The following is a 26496-nucleotide window of genomic DNA, read 5'->3' on the forward strand; positions in this document are numbered from 1 at the left end:
TATGGGATATCTTAGATGAAGAGTAATTATACCAGGAACACTGAAATGTCATTAAAAATCTTCAGTAAGTGATTTAACCCACTATTCCTCACTAATACTAGATTCTTCTCTCTTTTTTTTACAACTCTCTTCGGTTTTTAATCCCCCTCCATGTCTTTTTTTGAGGCCAGGACCGAACAGAAAGTTCCTCTTCAGAAGTTCCAGCTGAAAAAAAGCCAGACCCTTAAATATGGAGGGATTTAAAGGCGTAGATAGAATCGAGGGTCCTAATTTAATTTGGTGCATCAGAACTCAATGGAGATGGTATGTAATTGAAATCCTTCTTTAATAAATTCAGATGAATTGGCAATTAGGTCTTGATCATATTCCCGCCCAATGGATTGCAATTGATAGTGGAGGTCCTTGAGCCATCTCACTACAGCCACTTACGCATGATCATGCTCAAACTTGTATATATTCTAATAAGAAAGCATGTGCAGTAAAATACTCTCTAATCAGATGTTGTTTTTGCAAAGGTATAGTTAATGTCATACTTTTTCATACTGTCATACTGTCTCAATGTGTTGCTTTTGTATTGATCACCAGCTGTAAAACAATTACTAAGCAATATCATGTTACCACATAATTTTCATTACTGTCATAATGGAGGCTCAGTGTTTGTGCTTTGAGTGTGTGTTTCTGTGTGTGTGTGTGTGTGTGTGTGTGAATGTGTGTTTCCCTCTCTATGTGTTTGTGTGTGTGGTTGTTATGTGTGTATGCATCATGGGTTTGGTAGCGAGGTGCATGGTGGATGTGCCAAAGGCAAGAATTCATGAATATCAGCAGTTTCTCACCACTTTGTTCAGTTAATCCCTTGTTTCAGTGGGAGAAACATGCATTTTCCAGTATACATTACTCCATTCACAGCCCATTATATCCACATGAAGTAAAGAGTACATTCAGCTTAAGAACAACCAATGTCATGATTTGTGAATGTCTATTTTAAGGGTCACATTTATTAGGACCCACACGGGCAATGTTGTATATGGTTGGGTGGGCAACATTTAATTCCTGTTAAAGATATTGAGGGGAAAAAACAACAAACAAATGTAGTTCTGCTATTTTATTTTTTACATAACAAAAAGTTACACATATTTTTCTATTATTGTAAAGGATATCTAATACATTTCAGACAAACCTCATAATTTGTATTAGTAGCTATACTATACTGCATCATATTAAATAGGTGGTAAAAGATGCGTAGCTTATATTAACCTATAGTAAGAAGAGCACTTGTCAGGCTAATATAACCGAAACAGTATCCCTGTCTGTCTCTGAGCTGCTGATAGGGCAAACGTGAGTGGCGTGACCGCGTCCGTTACGGAACATGGAGTCATGGCACAAACTGGCACCGGTAGAAAAACGAGTGGCGAACCCAAACGTGCCTTGCAGCTATGCAATTATTTTTGCACTGCGTCCAATATCAACTCGAGTGCAATGCAAATTATTTAAGACGCGCTTTTCAGGGCCTGCAATTATAATAATGATGATCTCAATTAGCGTCGCCATTGCCTCGGACTATTTAGCAAGCAATTTTGCAGCCTGGGGGCGAGGGTATTCTGGAGAGCTGACACACACTGTCAGATTAGGAGGAGAGGAGGAGAGGGAGACGAGTCTTTGGACGGACACTCAATCAATAAACATGTGACTGGAGATATTTACTAAAACGTCCCAAGAGGAGACAGGGCCTAAATTGACCTAATTGGTCAGTGCTGGAAATAAAATTAGCTGTAGCTGGATTTCATTTATTAGGCCGAAACCAAAAGCTTAAAACGATATAATTTATCACTTGTAAGACTATAATCTAAGTACTAAAATTATACAAATTGATTGATGGTATCAAATTATGTTTTCAAGCTAATTTTTTAAAATTTAATAACAATATTTTTAAAAGATATATATGCCTAATTAAAAACACAGACAAATGCGCCTTTACACCCGTGTTGTAACATCGTTTTATAATTAATGTATTTTTAGTTTGTATAGGTGACACATTCACGGAGTATACCGCTCCTTTTAAAGAAGTTTAGAAATTAACTCTGACCTATTTAAGAGCGAATTCTCTACTTTTCCTCTGGATATGAAAGGGACTTATTTTCCCGGCGTTCATGTGGAAAAGGGTTGCACCACTACCCCTTTCTTTTATTCATTGCACTGTAAATAACTCCACTTTATGAAAAGCAGCCAGTGTGACTCACGGATACCTCTCTAACCACAACACATTATTATTTCATGGTCTTTGAAAGAAGGGTCTGTAACGTTGCCTTACACTTTAATGCAGGAGCTCTCTCTGAAGTTGTGTAGTACACAGCCCCGTCCTTGTTGCACTCCGTATGCAATCCCTCACTTGAATTCACAAACACTTCCAAGTGCATAAATAGCACGGAAAGACGACTGTGCCTCGCGAGGTAATGCTCTGGAACGCCATTGAGGGAGATAACAGCAGGCATGGCTGCGGCTCATACTGATGTCATTGGGGGGACTATGTGTGTGTGTGTGTGTGTGTGCTGTTCTCCTTCGACTTCTCATGGGACATCATATAGAGAAAAAAACATGGGTCGGCGTTGTCATTAAATGACCAGCGGACATGACTCAAAGCATCCCAGATAGAACGTCCCTGGCCACTCTTTGGAACGTGCACGAGCCCTCAGAATACAGACGAGCTAATGGGGAGCGAGTGGTCACGGTGGAGTCGATGTGAATCTCAATGAGCGTGTCAGTAAGAAAGCTCTATGACCGAGAAGGTGGAACCTTACTGAGTTGAGCTGTCCACTGCACGTCATAAATAGTGTTCTTTATTCGACAGCATCAGTCAACACATTACCATTGAGGATGGGTTTGGAAAACAATGGAATCTACCCATAAGCAGTGTTTTCTTATGCTCTGCCTTAATGCCCACATCTCTCTTCGGTGGGCACCTCCTCCAAGTCTCTTGTTGATCCCGATAAGCCATTCCCTAGATAAACTACCCCCAGTCATGGCTTATGATAAACTCTCCAGTAACTGCAAGCCTAGCAGTGTACTGGGCCATGGCTGTACCTGATCAAAGGGTGGCTTAAACACGTGGCCCCAGAGCCATTACTGGTACAAGGAGTTGGCTCCAGAGTGCTCTGCCAATGGATTTTCATGTCCCCCTCTTTGAAACAAGACTCCGGGTACTGCAAACTGGAGGAAAGCCTTGTAACATATACATTAACATTTAATTGCCCCCCCCCCCCAATTCTCAGAAGTAGCACACAGTCCTGACATGTGAAAAATGTAATTTTCATAGTTGAAAAAAAATATGTGTACAAAAAAGTAAGAACTCCCTAATGTTGGAGGTAGACATTGCTTTTCAAATCCTTGTTTTGGTCCTTTATTTTATTCAGCAGTGAAAAGCCATGAATACAGAAAATAATAACCGCTGTTACAATTCTCAACCATGACTTTCTAATGTCAGAGAATCTTAACGTATGGACACAGTACACGGTAATGAAAGTATCAAAAATTAGTTTACCTCGATCATAAAGAAATGAATAAAAAAATTTATTCACCAATTACATAAACATGTGTTTGCTACAGTCCCAATTCACTGTATACATGGGGGGTGGGGTGGGGGTGGGGTAGGGGGGGGGTCATATTCCCGATTATTAGAGAATGGGAGATACATGACTGAACTGCCGGACATAATGCTTCATAAAGTATGCACAGAGCTACAAGCAATAAATACACACATTAGGTTAAGCCTTACAGCTACGCAAAGCAGATGCAGAAAAAGCAGGTTTGCTATTCTTAGCGAGCAATGAGAGAACAGTAAAAAGTTCATGAAATTCAGAAAAGAAACAGATTTTTTTTTTCAGCTTAGAAAAAAGTCTGGTAAATTTTATGGGTCCACCAACGTTTTTACATAGTATGCACAGTTATCAAAATACAGACAAAATCATCCCAGAAAATCCAGACAATCCTAAAATCTAGTGGAGGAGCAGATTGCAGTTCTGGAGGTCTTTCTGGTATTATGTGCAAGCAACTATTTTAGACATTTTTTTTTTTTCATTTTTACAAAACCCATGCAAAAATCTACAGGTAATATGCATTCTGAGGCTGACAGTTTTAATCCTTCCCAAAAACAATATAGCTGAGGTATGCATTCTTATGCATTGTACTTACATTTAGGCCATCATCCTGATGATTTGTATTTCTTATATTATTTTTATTTAATTATTGTATTCCAGTCCACCAAATGATTTTAGACATGCATTTTAAAACACAATATTCCCTTACAGGTATTTTTACATTATCATTCTACAAATGTTTGAGGACAACCTATTACAATGCTAATCTTCTTCCATATCTGATGTAGGGAATGTAAACTGTCCGTTGAGTCATGTCCTTTGAGACAAGTGGAGTAAAGTGTAACAGCTCTTGTGGCATTCTAATAACTTGACGTGCAATCTGCTATTTAATTGTTCTGAATTTGTTGTGCAGAGGTAGAACCTTCTAGAAAGCCTTAGTTATTTTAGGTAAGTGGGAGAACCCTTTTTCGAAAGACGCTGCATCCTTATATTTGGTGTGATAAAATTATTATGAACGTTGTCTTCAAGTGGTTTTGCTGATTCCAGCAAAGAACATCAGGGAAACACTTAGGAACTGGGATGAGAAAGTGTGTGTGTCTGTGAATGTGTGCATGTCACATGTGTGTTTGTTCATGTTTCGTTGCGTATGTATGGGCATTATGTGTCTTGTGCGCTACGCTCTAGCAGCCAACTGTTGGCACAACACTTAAAAACAACATACATATGCACAAAGCAGACTCACACTGGTAGATCAAATACAATACAACTCAGTGCGGTATTTGACACTATTCATTTTTCTGCATCTTAAGGTTACCAGGAACAAGTACCAGGAAAGCTAGCAGACCCAAAACCCAGAACGGTGTGCGCGCGCTTGCGTGTGTGAGCTTTAGAAAGGGTGTATGTCGTTTCTAGAGTGTCTATGCTATAACAAGAGGAGGCAGAATCTTGTGTAACTTTGGTTTGACTGAAAACAGAAATGACCATTAAAGCAACAACATCCACTTTTCTAGATGACATTTAGCTGAGAGAAATGAAATATATTTTTGACAATCACTGACTTCTGTTCTGACACTACAATCCTAAATGTAATATAAAAAGTTGGCTACCCTTTACAGAATACACAGTGCAGTTTAAGATTCTCCTTAACTTGCACTGACAGTATCTATATGGTTAAGAATTAGAGAATTGTGTATTTAAACTACAGAATAAAGCAAATATCACCTAGAAAAGGGTTCTTTAACCCTTTGAAATCCCTCTTCTACAATGGCTATATTATTTGCTTTTACATGATAACCAAGCCACATCATTTCATATCAACTTGAAATTATGACTTATTTGGCTTTACTAGATATTTTAAATGTTTGGTTATTATGTTTTCAGTTTCGGTTTAAACGCGGCTCTGAACAAACCGCATAGAAATAAGACATGACATGTTTGACAGCCCCACTGAACATTACTTATTCACTAGATTAGAAGAAAAAAAAGTGATGACATGATGGCTAAGGCAAATAAAGATAATAAATAAAAAAAATCTAAAACAATCTTTACAACAACACAATTTTCTGCACTTCAATTGAATACACAAATGTTTGTTTTGGTCATGATCCACTTTTACAGTTCCGCTGCTTTCTACCAGTCCCTATCACAAAGCCTTTAATTACATTTCAGCAAATATTTTCCCCTCTCGCTAGTCCTGGCAGATACTCCTCTCTCAAAACGCCAAGTGGACGCTCTACAGGTTAGCAAATCAAAATCCATTTTTTTCCATCTTTAATCATCTTTGTACAGGGCTAAATGAAACAATCCCAGAGGTTATTTAGAAGGTAGTTTGCGGAAAGCTTCTCTTTGTACTAGTTAAAGTCACAGAAGGCTGACCAAAGAGTCTGGTGGCTTCTGTCTAAGCTATTGGCCATTGATAGTGTTGGCTTTGGTTTCTAGCTGTTGCCTGTGACTGTTTGCAGGTAGACAAAGCTTTAGAACAAGGAGGTAAAAGAGAACAGCAGAAGAAATATGCAGAAATGCATTTTTTTCCGTATTGGTTGGTGCTTACACAAACAGTTACGCTTTTTCAAACTTTAATATCACATTTATCACTTTTCATCACAAACAGATTTAGACTGGAAGCTTTCTTTTTTTGACAGCTGCAACAGTCTTGGTACTGCGATTCTGTTACTCGTGTGTCATGGGAAATGGCATTTACAGTTGGTGGTGCCAAAAATCATAATACAAAAAGGAACCGCGAAAAAAATATATAAAAAAAATACTGTTTTTTTTGTTTTTGTTTTAATTTTAGCAACATACAGGCAGTGACACTAATTTCTGATACTACTCCTGTGCAAATGATGAACAGAGCAACAATGTTTGAATTGAACCAGCAATTGTTTCTAACATTAACAACTACTGGGAGGGTTTTTGATATTCACAAACTTAAAACTTCTTTTTTTGGCAGTATATGAGGCCGTTAGCTTTCTACAGAACAGATTTTTCAGGCTCGTGTTTTTGTCGTTTTCCGTCCATTAGCCTCTGTGTTTGTCTGTGTGGGTGTGGTGGCCAAGCCATCTCATTGAAACAGGTCTGAATGTCGTTTTAAAAACCTGACATCTCATGCCTGTCGTGTTCAGTCCGGGATCCCAAAGGCCTGCAACAAAGAGTTCCTTTGGGTCTCGTCTTCTGGATGCATGCTCAATACTCCAGTCCGTGCGTCGGAGGGAGAAGAGTCAGCTGGGTTCTGTTGGTTCTGGGTGTGGAGTGGTTCTGGTTCTAGCAGGTTCTAGGACAGCCTGTGATGAAACAGGTAGGATGACAGTGTGACGGAGGTGGAGGGAGGGGCCTGTAGTAGTCGGATGGACTCCAGCAGTCACTCCAGGTCCTCTGATAGGTTGCCCTCCTCCAGCTCCCGGTCGTCGTCGAGCTCTGGGCTGTGGTTGGCTGTCGTAACCAGTGACATCGGACAATCATCATCATCCATGTTCAGTGGCTCCTCCTTGACGTGGATCGCTGGCCTGAACAGAAATGGGTAGGAAATGCCTTTAATTATTTTATACCTAAAGATGTATAATATCAGAATAATATGTCCCAATAATTAAAAAGAAATACTTAAATATGAAAAGTTGGTTAAAAGGTTATCATTTAAATGGCACAAGCCCTGACTTCACCCATGCACTTTTAAGGTGTTTGAGCTCAAAGGTTTGAACTTAGCACATTTGTCTGTCTGTGTCTGTCTGTCATTCTGCTTAGCAGCAGACAAGGGACTACAGAGGTGGTGAAATCAGAGGGATCCTCTTATGAATATCTGAGTTGTTTGCTTACAAGGCCCTACGGTATCAACTCCTCACCCTGGTCACATATTTTATCACACTGCTATTTGTTAAAGGTAATTAGAAAGATTGTGAGGGGGAGGCCAGGAGAAACAGGCTTGGTCCCTCAGCACAATAAACAGGCACGAGCCAGAAACCAAAAAAATAATCTCACAAATCTCTACAATATATAGAAATTATTACTATTATTATTTTATTGTTATTCCATATAATAAACAGTTTCATCTTTAGTCAAAGGAATGATTGAACATGTAATTTTGAAATAAATGAATCAGACAGAATTCAACATATCAAAACTGGCATTACAACATCCAACGTATTTAGTCCAGTAAATCATTACACAGAAAAGTTCTTCATGGTACAGAACAATGAAAATTGTCCGTCTTTCTGAATTGTTTTTAACAGAACAATATCATTCCACCAAAGCCTTGGTCCAGCCAGGAATACTTCCCACAGATCATGATATTGCTATTAGGTTTTAGGTAAGGTCTTCAGCGGTGTTGGGCCTACATGGCCTAGAAATAGCTTGACATTTTTATAATGGTTTTGGGAATTAATTAACAACCAATATTTTGTAGTTTTGTCATATACACATCCCTCCATATTAAATCTCACAGGAATGCATTACATTCAGAAGAGAGATGGGGAATCAATTTCATCAAAATGGCTTTAAGATGACAAAATAACAATAAATACAAAAAGCGACTTTAAACAAGCTTTTTTACATTTAATATTGAAACCCTTAAAAGTTATATACCTGTTCCCTGGGCTGTACTAGTTACAATTATATATTGGTACAATCTTAGTACAATCATGTGGGAATCCAACATGTCTAGGAGGGAAATACATGTCCAGTAGGTAAGCCTTTTCAACAACATGCCTATGATGACAACAAAAGGCTAGGATTAGTTTACATAACGACATATAGATAAAGTCCCATTATAGTTTTAACTTATTATACTGTGGGCGGATGACCAGCAGTCCGGACCCAAATTATGGCAGTCTCACCAGGCCCAACAAATTACAGTCAAGGCATGATAAAGCCCAATCACTCATTAATGCTTGAGGTGGTGTTTAACCACATAATAACTAACGAGTATATAACAAGTAGTAAATAACAAATATCCACGGACAAATGAATTGAGCACATAACAGCTTTAAGATCAGGTTGGTTTAATGATGAAAGGGATTTTTAAAGAAAAAAGCCTGTGTTATAATAATATCACTATGTCTAACAGTTATCATTTATATATATTATTTAAGAAAGAAAAGGAACAAAACAAATTCTGGGATATGCACGTTATTTTATTTAGCCAAATGACATTTCTGTAAATTATTTTAAATAATATGCTATTTCATTCATTTGTATCTATAGATATTTTTTACTGGAAAAATATAATTCTGTGTGACTCTTGCTTTCCTAAATAAAAAACAAAAAAATTAATTATGACCATAAATGTTGATCTGAATCACTGATGTTTGCTGGTCTTTGATCCCTCAGACACATGAAATGGTCAATCTGCCGTTTAGTCTATTCCAAAGCATGTGAGCATGGAGACATGTTCACCTAACCCCCCAAATTCCTGTATACAACAACAAGAATACCTTATCCTTCCTGTTAACTGGACTACTTCAGCATATTATTTTTGTTATCTGTGAGAAGAAAATGCTGTAAATTACGGGGACTCAATGAAAGACGATACATTGAGAATTATAATAAATACCGCTTTGATGTCAAGCCAGCTATTATACCTGTTAGACAAAATGACCGCTTCACATTTACATAACAGAAAACTCATGTCATATTATTTCAACATGGATTATTACTATATTTAATGTAATGTCACAAGACAAACAGCTTCCCAGAGTGTGTATTGTATAATATATAATATATTTTAGCTAGAACCTTTCAGTAATAATCAAACTGATAACACTGATAACTGAAAATACTGTTACACGCATCCTGGCTTTTAATACAAGATGTGTAAGGTTTTTCCTAGAGCAGGGGTTATTAAATATGGACACAGATTACTGCTGTTTTTCTATTTTACATGGTAGTTAAATGAATCCCCCTGGTGTACCAGGTCTAAATCAGTCACTGATTAGAGGGCTAAAATGAAATCAGGCAGAACTCTGAATATCAAAACCTGGAGTAGAAAAACACTGACCTCATATGTGCTTATAACTGAAGTTATAAGCACATTTCCTGACACATTTATTTGAATATTTTCATTGTAACCAGTAGATAAAAAAAAAAAAAACTCTACTACAAACTTGTGCGAAGAGTAACTTTGTATTGAATACACAATTTTGCAAGCAAGAATATAAACATTCTACTGACAATATTTATGGTTTTCCATTAAGGTTGTATGAAATACAATATTTTGTCTTAGTTGTTGATTTTGTTTTCCAAACCAACACAAACAAGTCAAGCCTTTCAGGGGCCAAAACCCAAGTACAGTGAAGTGTTGAAAGAAAATGTAAAAGCCACTACATGGATTTACACAGATGACCGACCAGAAGCTTGCTGAAACAGCACCGTATCAGGTTTTGTTCAGTGTGACAAAATGAACAGGTGTGCCAATTTTTACGCTTCTGTATCTAACACCGTGGTCTTTTTCCAGGAGCTTACTTACTATTGTAATTGGTAAAACAATAGTTCTTCATAAAATATCGCTTTCAAAATAGAAAATCTGAAAGCAAAATGGCTAAGGCCCACATGGCCTATAAAAGTTTGCTGATGGCATCCAGTTAACTCAAAAAATACATAATACTTACTATAAATAAATATACATATATGAATGTATATCTTATATTTATATATAAAAACCCCACATACTAAATAATGAAGAAATTCTCATCCCCTCTAGTCCCTAGAAGCATGGTGAGTCAAGCTTTTTTTATCTTGTTAATAGAAAGCGCAGTGTGTCGTTAATATGCAGGGGCGTGTGTGTCGCTCCTCCAGAGGAACAAAACCTGCAGCTAGTCTCCACCATTAATCAACTTCAGCCCGGCAGTTCAGTCGGACACCATGATACATGTTTTTAACTCTAAATGGATGAATATCTTTAGCCACTGTCAGTAAAGGCAGTGTGAAGACACCGAGCCAGCGGTCTGAGTAGGGACATGGGGACGTTTCCTCTCCACAACAACAGAGAGACTGGGCAGAAGTGGGGTTACTAAGAAGAATAATAATGCTGTCACACACAAACAAGGCTTAACATGATCCGGGGCCCTACTCAGGGAAAGGGTTTGTGGCGCGATGATAAATCTGACAAAACCTAATTATTTCTGACACGTCGGATGCATCAGGGAGTCCCTGTGGACTAAGAGGGGGTGAGAGAGGGAGAGAGAGAGCGCGAGATGGGGAGAGAGAGGGAGAAAAAATCCTTATCAAGTACTCTGTGTATTAGAACGTGTCTGGCAGACATCTCCTGGGTTGCCTTCATCAATGGCAGGAGGAACTTTGAATTTGAAAAGAATTTTAAAAGGTACAGATTACTTTAATATTTATAGCAAAATAAATTAATATTCAGATGTGGTAGCTGGAAGGAGAGGCTTTGCCTTTTCAGGATGCTCGGTGGTGTGATTAATATTTCTGTTTCCTTGTCAACCCACACACTCAGGGTGGGGGCAGAATAAACAGAGCTCCCACCTCCAGGTGAAGAGAGGGAGGACACTTGTACTCTGGCTTTCATTTATCTACATTCACTCTAGTTATGTGGCAACACAGTTGCTGAGTGAAATTTGTTGTCAAATAAAAACAGATTCATATTCAGAGCTAGCAATATAATGAATAGCGCTTTCTTATTTACACTTACTTAGGTCCTGATATTAAGTACATTTTCTAAAATATATTGGTATTTTTATACCCCCCCCCCCATTAAACATTTTAGGAAACAGCATATCGGTTTATGTGGACGTTTTGGTGGGCCCTCAAGATTCGTACTAAAAAGCTGTCATTTGTGTTTCTCACTATTTAACAAACGTGTTCCTTTGAAGATAGGAACTGTAATAGGAGACAAACCAACCAGACGACGGTGGACAGTACAGCCATTACACACCACAGCCCAGCCCGTTCTCCTCGTCAGGGATGCAGGCATAGCTCACGGGTTTCATTTGCATGAATTTCTAATCGCTAACATGCTTGTGTGGTGGGAGAACGAAAAAAAAAAAGAGAGAAATGATTAGCCCTCGTCTGGTTTACAGTGTGTTGGAGATGCGTTGGATGAGTCATTTAGCCGTTAATGGCTAGCTGGCATGATGAAGTCGGGACTAAATGCTTAGGCTCTGGGTCTGATAAATACCAGCTATGGTGTGTTTGTGTCGGGTGTGTTCGGGTGTGTGTGTGAGTGCCGTTCGTAAGTGTGTCTTGGATGGAGCCTCATCATCATCATTGAGAGATTATCAGCGGTAATCACACGCTGTCTGAGGTATGTCAGAGATGCAAATAACACCATTAGCTATGTGTCGTAAATGAACCAGTGGCGGGGGCGATCGCAGGACGGAGGGACATATTGTGGCGATCCGAACTCAGATCCTGTAGGTGATCAAGGACGGTGGAGAAATTTGATGGCTTTACAAAACAATACAACGTTTAAGAAGGAAGAGTTGGAGGTACATTGGAGCACATTTTATAATGTGATCCTCGGGTTAGCATGTTCTGTGAGTCAAAATGTTTTCATGTTCAGTAACATTGGTTCTTACGGTGATCGTTTACACACACACACACACATGCCAGACTTAGCTATACAAATCGGGAGATTAAGATTTTCTACTCTGAAATCTAAAAGCCTAATCCAAACATAAATCTGACTTATCCTCAACCTGTTTTACCTTAAATCTAACACTTGGTGAATTTACAGAAATTCTCAATTTGGTGCTTTTTTCACAATGAGATAGAATATTTTGAGATTTTTATGTGGGATTTTACTGGTTTAACCAGTGTTTTAGGGCAGGTTTTTGTCTACATTTATATAGTAAAACCCAAACACATACGATCAAACTCAGTTGACAACATGACTGGAGCTCTCATTGTGTCTGTTCGGCTGACAGGATTAACGTCCAGTAGTGGGGAGAAAGGTTTGTCTAATTGTTGAATTCTGCTGGTTTGTGAAGTTTTCTATGCTCTCCCCAGAGGACAGCCCAGGAGTCCATGTACTCTTTAGTTAGCGTTACTCTCCCTTCATTATTAAGTGCATTCCAGAGAACCCACTCATAAAAACACATTTCTTCCATTTTCAGGATGTCGCGGCCATGTAAAGATGGCAAGGGGGGTGAGTGCTAGCGCAGGAGGCTGTCTCCGCAGTGGCCAATCACGCTGAGGCCGAGCCGTCTGACCACAGAGAACAGAGAGAGATAGTCTCCTGTTCTGCCCGTTATTAAAAGTTAAACAACCAGGGAGAGTGGATACACAGGGATTTTGTCCGACTCCGCACATTTGCCCCACTTAACACCACCCCCCCGGCCTAGTTCCGAAAGGAATAAACACATCCAAACAAATGAATGAATGGACTTGGCCAGTTCCTCTAAGAACACTTGGCCTCCTTCTTGGATGGGGAATTGGCTAGATTCCCGGTTCTTCTGCAGAAGTGGCTAGCTAGACAGCTAATGTGGCTAGGTTTGCGCTATTGACTTCCAATGGGGGGTGGGCTAATGACGGGAAAAGAGAAAGTAGTAGCTTCATATTAGCCATGCTAAACAGTGCTTGGTGCTTTATTTTGGTCTTTGGCTTGGTAAACATGGACCACGGTGATATGTGTGACATCACTGATTGGAGGGACAGCATTTGTTACATACACATTCCTGAAACCCACGTCATAAATTATTAATGCCCCCCCCCCCTTCTTTCTCGGCTCCATTAAAAGAGATGGAAAGGCAAGGATTTTAAAGTAATTAATGACACAGTTAACTGCTAAATATTAATAGGGACGGTCTTGCATAAAATATAACATCTAAACCCCGACAATGCAGACACTGGTGTAATTAAAGCCGAATGTGTAATTATCTTCTTTTTCTAGGTTCTAACTGTTACAACTGAAAGCCTCACGTAGACCGCACGTCAGGTGTGTCATAACGTGTCACTCAAATGAAGATGTCTTTCAACCGCCGACATACGCAGAGGATTTAGTACCAGAGTGTAGCTTACTGTCAAATTAGCTTCCTACAAAAAACATCCCTATATGTTGTAATGTGGTAAATAAATGTAACCACCTATTATGCTGAGAGAAGACAGCCGCAGAGGGATTGGGGGTCCACCGATCTGTCAGCGACTCTTTCAGTCACTGTGAACAGACTAATGTAGATGTGTGTGTGTGTGTGTGTGTGTGCGTGCAATGGCCACTGAGTTCCACTTACATGTGTCCCTGTGGAGAGTAGCCTCCAGGACTGCTGTGACCGTTTGTGTCCAGGTGATCTAGCGATCCGTTCAGGTCGTCATGGCTGGACTGGAGCAGATTCGGAGGGCTACCTCCCATCAGGCCGTGGGGGCTACCTCCCATCAGGCCGTGGGGGCTACCTCCCATCAGTCCGTGGGGGCTACCTCCCATCAGTCCGTGGGGGCTACCTCCCATCAGGCCATGGGGGCTACCAAGCATCCCAGGGGGGCTACCGCCCATTAAACCAGGAGGACTGCCCCCCATCAATCCAGAAGAACTGCTGTTCATCAGACCAGGGTTCCCCAAAAGAGGAAGGGAAGTCTCAGCTAGCGCTGCCTGAGGGTGAGTAGAGAAGAGGAGGCAGAGGAGGAGAGGAGGAGAGGAGGAGATGGAGCCGGGTGGGGAAAGAGGGGGGTTCAGATTATAGGCTATCAATGAGATAAACCTCACACTCGCGGCAATTACTGGATGCTTTCCAGAGGATTTAAATGACTAACGATCATCATGGGATAGTGTTCCCGGATGGTTCCTTCCACACAATGGATGAGTCTTGATATCACCAGGCTGGCATTGCATACATTTTGTCACCTGTGACATGAAGCCTTTAATATATATGTATAAATATATTTAATATATATATAGATATGTATAAATACATGTTGAAAAAACTGACATGCAGTGTGAGTGTCAAACAGACACCCTGACTACAGAATAACATTAAAACCCTGACACTAAAAGTTACACACAGTAATTACAATCGAAATGTCCACCATGAGCAACGTGCTGACTAGCCGACATTACGGCGCCGGATTGCTTATGACGGCTTGGAGAAATATTAATGCAATGTGGCCTGGAATTTGCCGTCGCTCCTAACAATCTGAGCCTGCATTCAACCTGAGGGGGAAAGCCGGTTCCTTCTCTCGCCACAGGGTGGCCTCCGCTCTCACTGATCTCTACCACGTGGATGGAGAGAGCAGGAGACACAGAGGGAGAGAGCAGGAGACACAGAGGGAGAGAGCAGGAGACACAGAGGGAGAGAGCAGGAGACACAGGGGGAGAGAGCAGGAGACACAGAGGGAGAGAGCAGGAGACACAGAGGGAGAGAGCAGGAGACACAGAGGGAGAGAGCAGGAGACACAGAGGGAGAGAGCAGGAGACACAGAGGGAGAGAGCAGGAGACACAGGGGGAGAGAGCAGGAGACACAGAGGGAGAGAGCAGGAGACACAGAGGGAGAGAGCAGGAGACACAGAGGGAGAGAGCAGGAGACACAGAGGGAGAGGGCAGGAGACACAGAGGGAGAGAGCGGACAAGGGGAGGAGAGACAGCCAGCCCTGGGTCAGGGAGTTTGACTCAACTTCAGTCACTTTTATCCGCCACTCTCATGCCGCCGTTGGAGTGCAGCGGGGTGTTAGTAAGGACAGCACCAGGCCAGTGGAAACCACACAGCCCCTTCAGAAGGAACTGGGTATTTACCTGTAAGCTGGCGTTTAAAGCTGCTCCGTAGCCCAGGCTGGAGGGAAGGTTCTTCACGAGCGTTGGGCTTCTACACCAGGAAACACGAATGAACAGTTTGAAATAAACACTCTTATTTTTACAACGTTGCATATTACACTATTCAGAAAAAGTCTACGTTCACATTTTGTTCAGAACAGAAACTACCAGCATTATTACTGGTCCTGAAAAAGTCAGGTTGGAGTGGTGTAGGATTAAAAACACGTATTGCTACTAATAGAGGAACGCGTACAGGCACCACCCTGGTACTAGCAGGATATGTAAAAAGGCTTGACTATTAGCGTAAATACGGTAAGGCTCCAGGACTAGGTGGGGAGCTGGAGTGACAGCTGTGCTCTAACATACCCTGTTATCTTCTGGGATCGGCGCTTCTGGTACTCCATCTCGTCCACCGTCCACACGGCCCCCTTCACGTTCTCCACACGCACAAAGCACTTGTGCAGGCTGAGGTTATGGCGGACAGCATTCTGCAGAGGGAGAAGAGGATGGCATGGGGGTAGGTCACAGAAAGAGTTAAAACACATATATTTATTATCCACCTAAGAAAGGAAGGGGCGGAAATAGATTTTTCTCCCCCCCCCCTTCTTAACATTCACGCACCATTGATTTAATTAGTAAAAGTGAGTGGGTGCGAACGCACTTACAAGTCAGACACAGTACATATCAATCAGAGTAAGTAGGCTAAAAGGAGGTAATCAGCATAGCGAATGGCTTTTGGTGACAGAAGTGCTAATGCTGTGGCGATAATGGTGATGTCAGTGGCAGAAGTCCTTTACGTTCAGCTCGGCTCTGCCCCGTTCTCAGTGGCAGAGCTCCTTTTGAAGATGAATCAGTTGGAACAGAGATGCCGGTATCTGGGCCAGGGCCATCAGAACCACCGACAGGCCGGAGACGATGTGAGTGGCGGGTTTGGTGGGAGAAGGGGAGAGGGTTGTGTGGGGTGGTTTCGGGACGAGCTCATGAGGGCATGTTAAATGTCTATAAAGTCAGTGCATACTGTCGAGACAGTAGTTCAATTAATGATCCGATCGTGACACCGTTTTGTTGTAATATCGTCTTAACCCTTAAAGCAAAGGCAAACCAAGGCTTGAGATTAAAATGCCCTGAGAATATGAATGCATTCGTTCCATACATAATATATGTGAGTGTCTGTAAAAAAAAAAATTGAAAATCAACAAAAGAATACAATATTCCTCCTCAAAATTCCAGATGAATCATAATTAAAACATGCATAAAAAGGCTACAAATAATAACCTTTGCTTTAATATGGCCCGCTTTCATATGCATTATTTCTCCAATGAGGTACACCGCTTTTTCCCTCTAAGAAAAGGAATCCTCAGAAGAAAAAAAAAAAAACTCATAAGCAGATCTTTGCATCTGACCTGAAAATCCCGGGATTTGATTGATCTTAATGCCCATGGCTCTGAATATGATAATTTTAATATTAATGAGCAAATGAGCAGTTTTATTATGCATGCTATATAGTTAGAACTAATAAGCTGCTGGGGAGTGTGGAGCTGACTAGGGTTGGATCCTTCAGTCCTGGAGCTGAGCAGACCAAGCTGAGATATTAAATCACCTTTCATTTCTTTTTTTACATTCTCAGTTAATCAAATGACAAGCCCATCACAGATCATCCCACTAATGCCTTATAAAGGAAATGTAGGCAGCTGGAAATGTAAATCTATCACCTGGCCTTATTGTGAAACAGAGAATATATTACAGGGATATTTTTAATGTCCATTGTGCCCAGTTCTCTGTTATAACATGGTCAGGCCAGATTGGAACTTTGGGTCAAAATTTGAAATAGGTGTGTGTGTGTGTGTGTGTGTGTGCGTGTGTGTCTAAGACAGTGTAACGCGCTGGTAAATGTCTGGTAGTAATAAAACAATTGACTAAAGAATTGAAGAAAAAGATGGGTGACTGTGACATGCCGGAGTTCAGAGTTGGGCTGCCTACCCCTTGCAATCAGATGCCAACATAATTTGCATCCTAAATCCAAATTTATTCACTTTGCTAAACCTAGTGCTCTGAGATGCTTTGCATGCTAATGAGAGGTGTGTGTATCCTGATCCTGGATACCCCAGCCATCCCCACACACACCACACACACACCACACACACACCACACACACACCACACACACACGCTCTCTCTTGGACCTGAGCGCCAACGATGCCCAGTGGCTATTACTGGCTAACGAATAAAACCCTGATACGCAGAGTGTTGGGGAGGAGGAAAGGAGAATACTTATCTGCAACGCACACACACGCACACACGTGCACACGCACGCACCCACACACTCACGCAAGACAGATGTATCAAGGAGACATTTTAACTGTGCTCTGGAGGCATACAATGACTGTTGTATAGACCAGAGATACAAATGAGTCCTTTTGTCCAGGTAAATAAAGTGTGTTCCCTCCCTGACAAGCCAATTCTCACTTTGGTTCTTCTTCGGTTCCGGCTGAACAGCCACAACCCCTCGGTGGGTCACACAGCCGCCGGGCCGCCACTATGAGCTATGGTGTGTGCCGAGGAAAGCGAGGCTCCGTGCACAAAAAAAAGAAAAAAAAAAGAAAACGCCTGCCAAAGCCCCGGCCTCGCTAGGCAAACAGCCGTATTTCAGACTAATTAACCAATGATATGCAAGAGGGGGCGAGGTGGGGGGGTGGGGGGCAGGAGGGAAGGTGAGAGAGGGCGAGAGAACGAGGAGAGGGAGAGAGGAGGGAGAAAGAAAGGAGTAAAAGTAATCCAGTGCATGGTAACAAAAGGTGCTGATGATTGAGTGGCTGTATTGTAATTAGTGCGTCAGGGCTCCACTCCGATCCGCCACAGCCTCCTCTATTAATTGCACCAAATTAGAAAGCGATATCAGAGGCAGAATTATTCTTTCACTTGTCATTTTGAAAGAAAGAAGCGGGTAAAAAAAAAAAAAAATCTATTCAAGAGCCTGGGTGAGAAAAGGGGGGAGTGGGGGAGCTAATCTGTTGATGTCAAGTAAATAGATGTTGGCCCAGACCGGGATGCCTGCAGGTAGGGCACAAAGAGGTGTCACCCAACGCGTTGGTGGTGCGCTGTGATGGTGCGAGCGCTGTTCGGGGTAGGTACCTTCCAAGTAGCTGCGTTGCGTCGGAAGTAGGCGAACGTGCGCGTGAACCAGCTGTAGATTTCATTAAGCGTTAACTGCATGTCGCTGGCCTCCATGATAGCCTGAAATGAGATGACATCAAATAATGGTTTACCGGCGAGGCAGCATGACACACACTCTCAGAGCGCCACGCGATTCAAGCAGCAATTAATTTTAATCTAATCAGGCAGAGTTAATTCATCCCACTCACCTGTCTTATGAGAGTTGCATAAGTAAATGGGGGTCTGACATCGGCGTTCTTATAAAACTCATAGTTTGGGGCGATCTCTGGAAAAATAAATACTGTGTCACCACCTGAAATAATTGGTAAATTTTACTCCTCAAGGTATTGGAATTCGCTTAGGGTTTCATCAAATTAAAACAGGGGGAGAAAGAGAAGGGGGGGGGGTTTGCAGCACACATCAAATCAGCACTTTCCATGTCTAACAAAATGCATTTTTAATTAATCTCTCTCATGAGAAATCTTAAACACTAATACATCCATATACAATTAGATCAATGTAGATATTTAGTATGAACTTGAATAATTTATGCATCGTTCATACTAAATACCAGAGTAAATATAAACATCAAAGACAGGCCTTGTTTTATGCAAAGACCTTAACACATGGAACGTCTAAAATGTAATAAATATTGTATCCCCCCTTATTTAAACGTAATTAACATTCATGTAATATTTACGCTCAGAAAAATAAGTTCTGGCCTATTTACATATAGATTGATTTAAAAAAGCATATCCCCCCCTTTTAAATCCAACAAGCGTTCCATATTGGAATAAACACATTACAAATCACCACAAGGGTGTACAACAACAACCATTAGCGACCAAGGAGTACAACGCAGTATTACATTCAACTGTAGTATCGTCCCAGTGGGTGACTGGGCACAGAGTAGAGGTTCTTACCTGAAGACAGCTGCATGGAGTACTTGTCTGAGTGACGTCGGCGCATAGCGCCCATGCTGGGCACGTTGGCGGCGCTGAGCAGGGAGGGCACCTGGGGCACCTGGGACATGGGCGTGACGGGGGCGCTGGGCGTGGTGGGGGTCTGAGGTAAGTTCGGAGGGGACACCGAGGGCAGGTTCTTGGACATGGTGACGCTCGACACCAAGTTCAGCTTTGGAAGGAGGGAGAGTGAGAGGGAGAGAGGGAGAGAGAAGGGAAAAGAGAGGAAGAAGATAGAGAGGAAGGAAGGGAAAGAGACGAAGGCTTTACTTTAAATGTGTCTTTCTGAAAACGAGAGCGCATCCTCTCTAAAGCTCCACAGCTGTGTTTCCACTAATAAGCTGTGTTAGAGGAAGCAGACAATCTCCACTAATTACAGGATGAAATTGAATCATAAGAATTGTAATTAGAGCACGTCGTTAAAGATGATCTAATGATGATCCCTCCGTGTTATCCCAGCCACCATCTTTAACCCACATCGAGACAGCTGAGTGTGTAGTGTGTAGTAAAGCCAGGGAGGGAGGGAGGGAGGGAGGGAAGAGGTGAGCCCCAGACAGTCACCTCCACCTCCTAGCTACAGCTGGCCAGGCCACAGCCCAGGCAAACCCGGCCTTTACTGGATACACAACAGAAGCGATGCGCCTGGTGGCCTCGGCCGCGGCTTCTTTCGCCTTTGAAAACCCGACCTGAGTGCCACTTCACCTGGCCACTAACGCTAACCCAAAACCAGAACTAATCCACTGAGCTTTTCTTCCGCATGCTTTTTTTTCCGAGTTGGTCTCCTAATCTTGTGATGTGAGCAGAGGGGCTACGGCCAACCAAGTGGAAAATTCCACCCTGACCTTTGGGTCGATCGGCTAATTTAGGTGGAATGGTAATGACATCATTACAAATTCAAACCAAATTGGCTTAATTGCGAGCAGGGCGAGTGGAATGCCGGTAAATGTTGTGTAATTAGAAGTGACTGGCGATGACTTCCAAAGGGTAGGGGATTTTTTTTTTCTTGGCGAGAAAGAGAGTCAAAGTCATGGACAGTGAAACAGCCGGTGCTGATAAACACAGGGAGAGAGTGGAGTATGCTGGACGCACGGGTGGGGCAGCTGATCATTATGGCACCAGTTAACGCTAATGAGCTGCCTCTGGTATGGGACGGACTGACAGCTAGCTAACAGCACCACCTGGACTGAGCGGTGTGGTACAAGTTGCTCAGTCGGTAGAGCGTGGCACTAGCAACGGCAGGATGGCGAGTTTGATTACCGAGACCACCTGCCCCCAAAATGTACGCTCACATGACTGGGAGTTGCTTTGGATAAAAGCGTCTGATAAATGGTGTTCATTATTATTTACTGTTTCATTATAAATGTATATATATATAATAACTATGGACGAGCCATATCCATATTTGCCTATGTGTTGTACACAAAGCCGTCACTGTGGTCTAAAACGTCTCTACATTTCAGGAGGAAAGGCTGGTGAAAATATCCCCGCAGCACTCAGTAAACTAGCATGGCAATTGGAAAAGTAAATGCGTATTCCTGTTTTTGCCCCTACAGCTTACAGAACAGCGTATTTCATGTGTCTAATGCACTCTTTCTAATTCCGTAGTGGCCTGGTTGAGACACCCACACAAGCAGGCCATTGGTGGGCCTTATTATTTCATTTGTTGACATGGCACATGCACAGAGGCAGCCACATCGACACATGAACATGCACGTCGGCACACGGGCACGGCTCCAGTGTGAACGGCACACTCATCGTTTGGTACGTGTTCAAATGGGACCAACAAGGAGTTTGGCTATGCTGCCAAACACAGGCAAGAAGCACTCCATGATAAATCCTATCAAGTGTGTGTGCGTGTGTGTGTGTTCAACAGCACATATATTTACTGTGTTATGTCAAGGTTCCTTTTACTTTTTTGGACCTTCTCTCCCCCCACCAGGGTACGGCGAGAAGCGGAACATGTTTGCAGGCGCGCAATCCTAGTACTCACAAAATGGAATTTATTACAGCCCTAACTGAGAGGGGAGTGAGCGACCGAGAGGCAGGGAGGAGTACTTTGACACCGCTCTGCTCATCTGAATATATATTTAAGGTTGGGTTTGGGAGAAACAGAGAGAGTGAGGGGAAAAAAACTCATTATTCAGGGACTTGCAGCCTTGGTAACTTAGATTTTCATCCATCCATGGCGTGGCCAAAAGGTAACATTTAATGAAGTGCCATTCAAAAAGTAAATAGGGTCATATAACAGACTGTGAATGCGGCCCGGCGCCGACACCTTGCTACTGATGGCTACAGTGATGAACCAACAGACTAATTTCAATGGCGGCTAATAAATTCACACTATTAATATTTCTCAAATATAAGGGCTGTTTCGATGCCGGCCCCAGTCATGTTCGGGGTGTAAACTCACGCTATCTGTCTCCCCGTCTCCTATTATGTGGCGCTGCTAGGCATTTTTGCACAGAACACATATTGCACACGTGTAGTCATTTTCAGGGCTGGCCTATAGCCGATATCGACAGAACCGCTCTCACCTCGAGTTCTTGAGGTGGGGGAAGCGTCTTAAAACTGAAGGGGAAGCGTCTTAAAACTGAAGCCGGAGAGCGTTTGTTCATTTAAGAATCTCTGTATGAATTACCCACCGTCAAATGCAATTAGCAGTTCTTTCATGTGCGGTTTATGTAATGCAATACTTCATTAACATTATTCATTCTCATGCAGTTTCGGATTATAGGTCTGAACATCCTTTATTAGACTAGATATAACCAAGCTGCTGGAGTTTTGAAGATAAAAAAAAAAAAAGAGGAGAAAAAAAATGATTGAATAATAAATTGGAGGAAAGCAGCCGATTCCTGACGGGTTTACAGATAATTATTCTATCTTGTGATTATCTAGTTTATATGAAGGGAGGTGATGAGCAGGAACATTATTCCATTGAAATTAGGCACTTACTAAGCAGCAGTAAGTACTAACCACGTTCCTGCTCCCCAAAATATTTGTACTGCTTTAAAACAGAGGTAAATAAGCCTCGCCAAAATTATGCAATGTTTTTAATGTTGTGCATTATTTAACTAGATGTGTATTGTGTATGCAGTTAATCCATATTTAATACAGACAAATTAAAGCCCAAAAAGTATCAAATCAATTCCCGCAGTTGGTGTGCATTTTTTTACATTTTCTTGGCCTTCTCCGATATTTGCGGGAAGGCTATTTCATTCGCACGTTGTCAGCTATCATTTAAGGTGTTTGTTGTCATGATGAGACACATTCTCAGTTCTCTCACTTGAGTTTAAGTGCTGCTCTGGACTGGGGTTACTAAACAGCTACGGCGGCGGTAACAGGTTGTTTTGGCCATTATATCCATCACAGTGAAATAGCCCGGCGTTTGGGCAAAGGACTCAACACTATGATTTAATCCACTCCTGGCGCTATTGTCCTCTGTAGTCTGATACATATCTGATGGGAGATGTGTAACCTGGTATTACAAATCCTATTGCTTTTCCATCCCTCCATCCCGTTTAACTGCTGACGGTTAAACCGTTCTCATCTGCTGGGGCTTGTTCAGCCAAAACCCTGTTTACTGAATATATAGCAATATGCACTCACAGGTTTGGGAGATGGTTTGGGCTCCGAGGGCCTCATGTGCAAGTGGGCCATCATCGCCTGAAGACGCTCACGTTCTTTAGAAAGCTGTTAGCGGAGAGAGGGGGAGAAGAGAGAGGCATGGGGGGAGAAAAAAAGAAGTTTTTAGAAATGAGCGATTTTCCCTCGAACCGCAACAGTAATAAATCTTGTTATTGAGCGGGTCTCTCCTGTAATGAATCCTGCATATGGCCAGTCTGGGGCTCCCAGGTTAGTCTGCCTTGAAGACACAGACTTAAATCAAACCAACGCAGAAGAAGAAGACATTTCTGCTCCGTGCTGCTAGCGGCGGCGAGGGGGAGTTAGCGCGAAGAGGTCAGGGAAAACAAATAGCACTTCATCTTTTTGTCAATAGCCGAATTTAGGTCACGGATGCTTTGACAGTAACAAGCTGCTCGGGCCGTAAATTAGAAGGTCCTGAGTGCCTCCTCAAAGTCCTGTGGACACTGTTAGGAGATGGACCCCAGCCAACAGCTGCCGAGAGGTGAAAGGGTTCTCCAAACAGAGTGCCAGCCGGGCTTGCCTCCGTGCTCCCCAGCCCCACCCCCGCCGTTCCCTTGGAGGTCCAGTTAGTGCCCCTGATATCTGCTATCATCAATCTACCTCACTGGGAGTGACAGGGACCAGGCAGTGCGAACAGACTGAACCTCCTCCGCTAGCAGCAGCACCCAGCGACACTGGGCTGCACTACACTGAACCAGGCCTCATTACCAGTGACGGCTCTCAGGGGTAGAAAGAAAAAAACACGTCAGAAAGGAGAGGAAGGACATGAAACAGCAAATGCTGACGGGTAATTGGTCACACTGTAAACACCAGGTTCAGTAGCTTTGAGTGTCGGCAAAGAAAAAGAAAAAGGAAAAATAATATATAAAAGAGAAGAATAAAAAGACCACACTTTTTAGTTTTTTTCTTCACATATAAACAAGAATTATTCATCTTTTTTTGTTCTTGTAAGAGTTTAAAAAACCCAACAACATAAATACAAAATGTTTTTTGGAGCGGAAAAAACCTTTATAAGGGAACGCTTGGGTTGCATTTTGATTGGCATCAAGCCGGCTTAGGCCTGAGTGAGGGAAGAGGACAGCGAGAGAGAGAGGAAGAGAGAGAGAGATGGAGATGGGGAGCTCTGAAAGCATGCCTGTCTGTCCACGCTATCCCAGCCTAAACCAGGCCAAACTTTCAGAATCGAGTGCCGAAAATAGCCAGCCATGGCGTAAACCCAGTGAATTGTGGGAATGGCGTGGATGCTGAGTAATAATGTCGTTCAATCACAGGACTCATTATCTCGCCAGCGTGACATGCTAATAAGGTCACGCTCCACCTACTGAAAATAGTTCCCTTCTTCAGAAGCTTTCTTCAGGTGCAAAGTGCATTTAATTAACACGCAGAGACAGGGGAGAGATGCGCTCTGCTATTAATTGGAAACGGGAGAAAATAAGCACATTCTTAATTCAATTAAAACACTCATAATGGCTTTTGGTGCGGTCCCAAGAAATCCTTTGTTTAAGTGGTCATGGTGTACAGTCTCCTTTTCCCCTCGTTCTGTGCTGCCGTTTGGGCCAAGTCACCACACAAATAAGGGAGTTACCATCTCCTCTAATGAAGAACAGTTTGGAAGCGGTAGAAGAGGCACACCTGGATCTCGAGCTGTTGTACAACCTGCATCTGGACCCGACACTGGGCCGTGCTCCGGTCATCTAGAGCGTGCTCATTGTTTAGGTGCCTGGAGAGAGACAGACAGCGAGTGACAGACAGAGAGACAGACAGAGAGAGAGAGACACAGACAGAGAGAGAGGCATGGAGGCGGTTAATGATGCTAGATGCATACAAATTTACAAAATCAGGCAGTACAACATAAATTATTAAAATATAAAAATTTGATTATGTATTATTCATTAAATTGCGTATTATCATCTCAATTATTTTCACTATTATTATTACTATTATTATTGTTATATTGTTGTTGATATCATTGTCTGGAAATGATGTGATATTGGTGGATGTTCTGATATAAAACAATGGAGACATCTCGAGTAGGATTCCAGCAGCATATTTTCCATGACAATAGATCCGCTGCAGTGTACAGGAGTCAGTGACTAACCAGTACATTAGTCTATGTAGGAGAAAAGATTCTGGCCTGGCACAATGGGTTTGCCTTCCTTCATTTATACAAAACAATAAAGGCAATTCAACGTGAGTAACATAAAAAAAAAAAGAAACGCTCGCCTTCCAAAGAGTGCGTTTATTCAGCGGCAGACGTATTAAATGTATCTCCTTCATTAGAATAAAAACAGCAGACAGCCATAACAGCCAATGAAGGTTTGTCTTGATTGGATTTTGTCTGCAGGACACAAAAGAACCTTGCCATTAAAATAGACCTTTATTCCTCCTCGCCACGCTACAGAGGCGAAAAGGTTTTTTAAAGTGTTGTGATGTTCGGTAATGAGCCTCTATCTAAATTATCATTGGTGACAAACTCACAAAGCGGGCTTTGAGAAGACATGGTTATGAAATGCCAGACCTGCCACTTTCTTTCCTGTAATTATGGGTTAGCTTGCAGGCCCTTCAATGATCATTCACAGCACTGCCTCCAGTGCATTAGCTGGAGCTTCAAACTGTCTCTCTCTTTCTCTCTCCCTCTCTCTGCCTTGGTCTCTGTTCTTCTTTCTCTGACGCACACGCGCGCGAGCGCAAAAAACCCTGCCATGTATACGTTTCCATAATTTTCCCCACACTTCTGTTTATCAGCGAAATGCAAAACAATACAAGTCATTCACCAGCCTCGGTTAGAACGCCAATCAAAGCATGGAACGGAGCATTAGCACTGACAATAGCCCAGTACCTTTCAATTACGTCCATGCCCATTTAAAACCATTCCCATTTCGCTCCTGTTTTATGCTTTTGTAACCATTTCAGGTCTAATGCTCAGAAATATTCCATTATAAATCAGGAATGAGATAGCGTTGGAAGGAGTGGGCGGGGGGGTGTGGGGGCGGTGGGGGGAGCGGCTGGACTGGTTGGTTTCTCCAGCCCGTGCCTAATTGCTGTTTCAGAATGCGCATGCAAAGGGGCATTTCATTAATCATTTAATCACGTCCCTCGCAGAAAGAGGGAACTAATGTTGCAAATACCCTTTTCATTTCAATGCTCATAATGCTATCTTATGCACTTGATGTATGGCGTGTGTCATAAATTACAGCTGCTTCAAAAGCACCAAGTGGGCTGGCCCACTATCCCTGAAGATACTTCATTACCAAAAAAAAATCTTTATTAAGCCCCCCCCCCCTCTTTTTTTTCTCCTTTTCTTCTCCTGTTGGAGGGGGAGCTTGTTAATAAGTCGCAGAAGGCCTCTTGATATTTGTCAGACCATTTTCTTCTATTTCTCCTTCGTTCTCGGCATCTTCTTCTTGTGCCCAGTTAGCAAGGCGATTAAACACAGATTACTGCCTGCGTATGAACTATT

General features: G+C 42.3%; 1 protein-coding gene across 14 annotated transcripts in view; it reads right to left on the bottom strand.

Moving 5' to 3' along the window:
- Nucleotides 1–3381: 3381 nt before the first annotated feature.
- Nucleotides 3382–26496, bottom strand: part of foxp2 (forkhead box P2) — a 105351-nt gene continuing 82236 nt past the window's right edge. For 8 of the 14 annotated variants that reach the window (XM_010898241.5, XM_010898239.5, XM_020043024.3 and 5 more), the window contains 9 exons: nucleotides 24669–24756; nucleotides 22998–23081; nucleotides 19353–19563; nucleotides 18639–18742; nucleotides 18409–18510; nucleotides 15644–15765; nucleotides 15260–15335; nucleotides 13766–14121; nucleotides 3382–7093 (listed from right to left, as the gene is read on the bottom strand). In XM_010898241.5, coding sequence (XP_010896543.1) covers nucleotides 6949–7093; nucleotides 13766–14121; nucleotides 15260–15335; nucleotides 15644–15765; nucleotides 18409–18510; nucleotides 18639–18742; nucleotides 19353–19563; nucleotides 22998–23081; nucleotides 24669–24756 — 1288 coding nt within the window. In that variant the 3' untranslated portion in view covers nucleotides 3382–6948. The remainder of the gene's footprint in view (nucleotides 7094–13765; nucleotides 14122–15259; nucleotides 15336–15643; nucleotides 15766–18408; nucleotides 18511–18638; nucleotides 18743–19352; nucleotides 19564–22997; nucleotides 23082–24668; nucleotides 24757–26496) is intronic. The other 6 variants (XM_010898245.5, XM_010898244.5, XM_010898238.5 and 3 more) reach the window with 3 other exon arrangements.

Source organism: Esox lucius, chromosome 23 (genome assembly GCF_011004845.1).
Source record: "Esox lucius isolate fEsoLuc1 chromosome 23, fEsoLuc1.pri, whole genome shotgun sequence".
Lineage (NCBI taxonomy): Eukaryota > Metazoa > Chordata > Actinopteri > Esociformes > Esocidae > Esox > Esox lucius.